The sequence below is a fragment of the Egretta garzetta genome, unplaced genomic scaffold (genome assembly GCF_000687185.1).
Source record: "Egretta garzetta isolate BGI_Z169 unplaced genomic scaffold, ASM68718v1 scaffold96, whole genome shotgun sequence".
NCBI lineage: Eukaryota > Metazoa > Chordata > Aves > Pelecaniformes > Ardeidae > Egretta > Egretta garzetta.
This window is the reverse complement of record NW_009259965.1, coordinates 706,814-711,364: the sequence shown is the minus strand read 5'-3', so window position 1 is coordinate 711,364 and position 4,551 is coordinate 706,814. Positions and strand designations below refer to the sequence as shown.

The window sequence follows — 4,551 nt, the reverse complement described above, 5'->3', positions numbered from 1 at the left end:
TCCATCAACTCAGGAGGGGTGAGAAGAGAGGTTGCCAGTGAAGACTGAGGCAAAAAAGGTGTTGAGTACCTCAGCCTTCTCCTCATCTGCTGTTACCAGCTTGCCCGTCTCGCTCATCAGCTTTGACCCAGTCTTTGTAAAGCTCCCTGCACTTCAGACCCTGATCCTCCCTCCTTGGGGGTCAAGGTGTGGGCTGATTTGGCATTGCTGTCCAGAGATCAGTAAGGGGTTAACAGTGGTGAGGGACCCTAGTCCTGTGGGAAGCAATAAGATGCGACCCCTAAAAGCAGGACCTGCATGGTCATGGTCCTCGGTGCCTTGGAAGATCCTAAAGTGTCCGTGAGAGAACAAAACTGCACCTTTGTTGGAGGAACATCCCATCCCATCCCATCCCATCCCATCCCATCCCATCCCATCCCCTTCCTACGGTCCATAAAACTGCTAACGTCAGAGGCATCACTCTTTGATTTACACTGCACCATGGAGAGGAGAGCTGGGTTTCCCAAGGGCGAATGGAGAGGGGATGTGTGAAAAGCAGGGCATTCTCCCCGTCTTTCGGGATCATGCACATCTTTGCGGTTCTTGTGGTGTATGTTGTGTTTTCTGTGCTAATTTTGCATGCAAAAGGCTTACAAGTATTCCATGAAATGAAGACTCATGTGGCTCATTTCCCTGCAAATCAAGTAGGAACCGGAGCTGGGGAAAAAAAATGTGATCAAAGCTCTTTCTGCTGGGTGATTTCAACGGAGCAGTACAATACTCACATTTAATTTGAATACACTGAATCAGTTTAGCAAAAATAATACTGGTGGGTAAGAAAGTCTAGAGGCCTTGCTTTTGCATTTTAAAAACTGAGTATTTTAATTTTAGCTTCAACATGAAACAAAACCCCCGCATCTTGAAAATGAACCAAGTAGTTTCACGTTCAGTTAAGCATTTGATTTGAAAAACATGTGTGCATAGGAATATTTACTCTTTTGTTCAGCTCTGAAAACAAGAACATTTTCAGCTTAGGGTCTCTCCGTAAGTATTTTTAAAATGCGAAGGAGGGGCTTTAGTCAGGAAATTCTCCTTCCATTTCCCTGCTGAAGAAACCCTGCAAATAAAAAGCTGGTTTTCTCCCAGTGTCAAGGAGGAATACAAGCTTTATTGGACCCAGAGGCTAATTCTGGACATTGTCTTTGTACCCACTGAATAATTTTGAATGTTGATCACAGACTAAATGAGTTTAGGTCCCTAAAAATCTGCCTCATCACAGCCTTCTCATTTTCATGCTACCACCTAGCGAGTGCCACTCTCCTCACGATTTTTCTGGGTTTTGCCTCTTTTGAGAGCTAACAGCTGCGTCACTCTCCAAACAGAGTGTGGCATGCATCTGTGCTGCTCTTCCAGCCCTGGCAAGCTAAATACACGGTATTCCCAGTAATGCCTGGCATGTGATTTTGCTTTGTGGATATTAATAGCTGCTAGTGTAGGATTCTCATATGAAATTTCCACAACAGATGTATTATTTTGGCTATTATTTGGTTTATCTGTCTTCCTGACTTTGTTGGCTTGGCAACCTTTTGGAGGAGAGGGGAAAAGTTCAAACATCGCTGTTTGCTCCTTTTCTTGTAGCCCCCTTTCCTGTAGCCATTGCAGTGATGGGAGCCATCAGGTGGGAGTGGGCTGGCCATTCTTCACAAGCCCACATCTAATTTGCAGAAATTTAAAGGGACTCGGGCAATTTTGAGTTGAATACACAGTATTTCTCACTGTGAGGGCTTCACCCGGTGTGCAAGGCTTCGTCTGGTGTGATGAAAGGTAAAAGAGAAGCACTTAACATGGTGGGATCTTTATGTTTTTAGGGACTCCTTGCCTACTCCATACTGTCTGGTTCTGCATGAGGATGCTTTCTTCTTTGGCTATTGCAGGGTTGCCAAACACAATCTTAAACCGAGATAACTACTGCTACAGTATTATCGTGGTTCTTTCTGAAGCTAAACCACTGCCAAGTCTAACATTCATGATATGACCTCAGGGAAGAACGCAAAGCTTTTTGCAAGTGCTTTGCTTTGGTTTTATTTATCTTCTGGTCTCTGAGCGCTTAATTTGGTGTGAGAATGCATTTTCAAATCTTTCTCTATCACAGGAGGGAGAGAAAGAGAGTAGAGATTGTTATGCAATACTGTTATTCCAGGGTTTGAGGTTTTCAAGAAGTGGCACCTAGGTATTGCGTGGAGATTTGCAGTGAAGCTGCACGAGTGGGTAATTCTCTATTACACAGTGTTTTCTCTTCTTTGTAGTTACTTGGGCTTCCAGATGTTGATGATGATGCATTTGAAGAATATAACGCAGATGTGGAAGAAGAGGAACCAGAAGCCGATCACCAACAGATGGGTGTCAGTCAGCAGTGATTTTCTGAGAAGCTAAAAAATTCGGAAGCCTTTGGTACCAGGTGGGGTCAGGTGGTCCCACGTTAGCCTGTTTGAATTAGTGCATCACTTGGGGATATCTGGCTCCCAGGATAAAAGTTTTACAAAAAGGTTTAAAAAAAAAAAAATTAACAATAATAATCTGTGATGAGCTTTGCTAAGAAGTGACCTGAATTTTGCTCCTGCTTCAGTGGGTTTTCTATGGAGTTGTCTTGGTAGCATTCTGCCATTATCAGTCTAGAAGTAGTTTTGTCACTGACTTGTCTCTTCGATTTGTGTTGGAGAGTAGCATTTGCTGACATGAATGTAGAGCACCGTGAATGTAGGAAGCGTGTGGTGAGAGTGCCGAGCCCTCACCGGTGACCTTTCCGAGGAAACCAGCGCAGAGAGCAAACACAACCTGCGCTTTTCTTTTTAGTTCAACAGCTTTTTTTGGTTTTTGACAAAGTACCAAACTTGGAGAGATTCCTCCTGAAAAACACTAGTTTAATAGTGGTCGGTACTGCAGAAGTGCACGTGAAGGCTTAGCAAAAATAACGGGAAGTGGGAAATCCAGGGGAGTATTGGTGTCAGACATATTAATGTTGTTTTACCGACACCTGAGTTTACAACTGCTGGATTAATAACTGGGAGTAATTAGTGTCATGTTATAACCAACCCTGGTACTCCGACACCATTTGATCCAAAGCCAAATGCTGCTTTCGTACAAATCAGTTAAAAAATAGCCATCGCCTATCCCACTTCTGCATGACAACCAACTTTAAACTTTGCTGGTTTTAATATACTGCTAAATTATTACTCAAACCTCGCAGCATCATGAATTGAAGTGCAACTTAACTTTGAAGCCATAAGGGTATAAACCAGCACCTGGCTCTTAAAATTATGCTGGATCTATTCCTCTCCCTGGGCCTTTGAGCTAGTCTGGGCATTTACACCTCCTTGGAGGGGAGCTAAAATACTGCTACTTTGGCTGATACAAAAACTAGTGAGGTTTTACTTAGCTGGGGACTTGCTCCCCAGAGGGGTTTGGCGGAGTCTTCATATAAAGGAGAAGACCCCTCGTATTTTATACCTATTTTACATAGATTTAAGTGACTCAGATGAGTGCCAGACTGTGAAGATGCAGGGTCTCTTTATTTACTTGCCTTTTGTACTGAAAATATAAGAAGCAAAGGTGATTCTGTTGTAATACAGCTGTTTTCCACAATCGAGCAAAATGTTTCTAAACCTACTCCTTTTTTCCAATTTTTTAAAAATTGTGAAATGAAGGTCACACGCTTCAAAATCCGTTTTATACAGAATTAGCTTTATAAAAACAAAAAGTGAGCGAAGAGGAAATGCTTGGACAACTCCTAGAAACAACTCGCACCGTTTTGAAAACCCTGTTGTTAGCGATGTCTCCTTTTCAATAGAATTTTTAAAGACTTTTTTTTCAAGGTTACTTAAGAGAGCAAGTTTTCTTGGTGGTTTACATTTCTGATGATGGCTTGAGAGATGAATAGCACTTGATTTTTCCAATCTGGGGCAAAGACCTTCCATAACCGGGACGGTGTGTGGTACCTGAGTATGCACAGAAGTGTCTGCAACACTGCAGAAGTCGGAGTTTAAGAATATCAAAAAGAAGTGGAAGAGAAACAGAGCTTAATGCAACTGTGTACATTCTTTCGGCATGCAGGCATAAACATGGTAGTCGCAGCACATTTTCTATGGACTAGTGACGTGAGAACCGTGGCAGTTCATTGTATAACACTGTACAGCAGCAATAGGCTTTTTGCTTACTAAAATAAAGTGTAAGACCAGTGGTTTCCATCCCTGCTTTAAGTCCCTAAGTTTTTCTTTCCTCTCCAGCTAAAACAGATGCCATAACCTTAAACAGAGCCTTGCTTTGGGAGAACTTTGCTCTTCGTAGTATCCAATCCTTTGGTTGCGGCTCATACAAGTAGATCTTCTGGGACTGACTTTCCTCTGCTGTTAACATAATGCAAGACATAATTTATGGTAGCACAAGCTGGAGGCAAAGTCCTGCTGTTCTGGTTTGCCAGACACTTGCACCCGTTTTGCTTAGGTGCGGGTGGCTGGCACCAACATGCACGCACCCACCCGCACACCTACCCAAGCCGCGGGCACGGCTCAGTGG

At 43.1% G+C, this 4,551-nt stretch overlaps 1 protein-coding gene across 1 annotated transcript in view; it reads left to right on the top strand.

The window, feature by feature from the left end:
* Nucleotides 1-2,396, top strand: part of MTURN (maturin, neural progenitor differentiation regulator homolog) — a 17,698-nt gene extending 15,302 nt beyond the window's left edge. The window contains exon 3 of the mRNA XM_009640200.1: nucleotides 2,286-2,396. Coding sequence (XP_009638495.1) covers nucleotides 2,286-2,396 — 111 coding nt within the window. The remainder of the gene's footprint in view (nucleotides 1-2,285) is intronic.
* The last annotated feature ends 2,155 nt before the right edge of the window (nucleotides 2,397-4,551 follow it).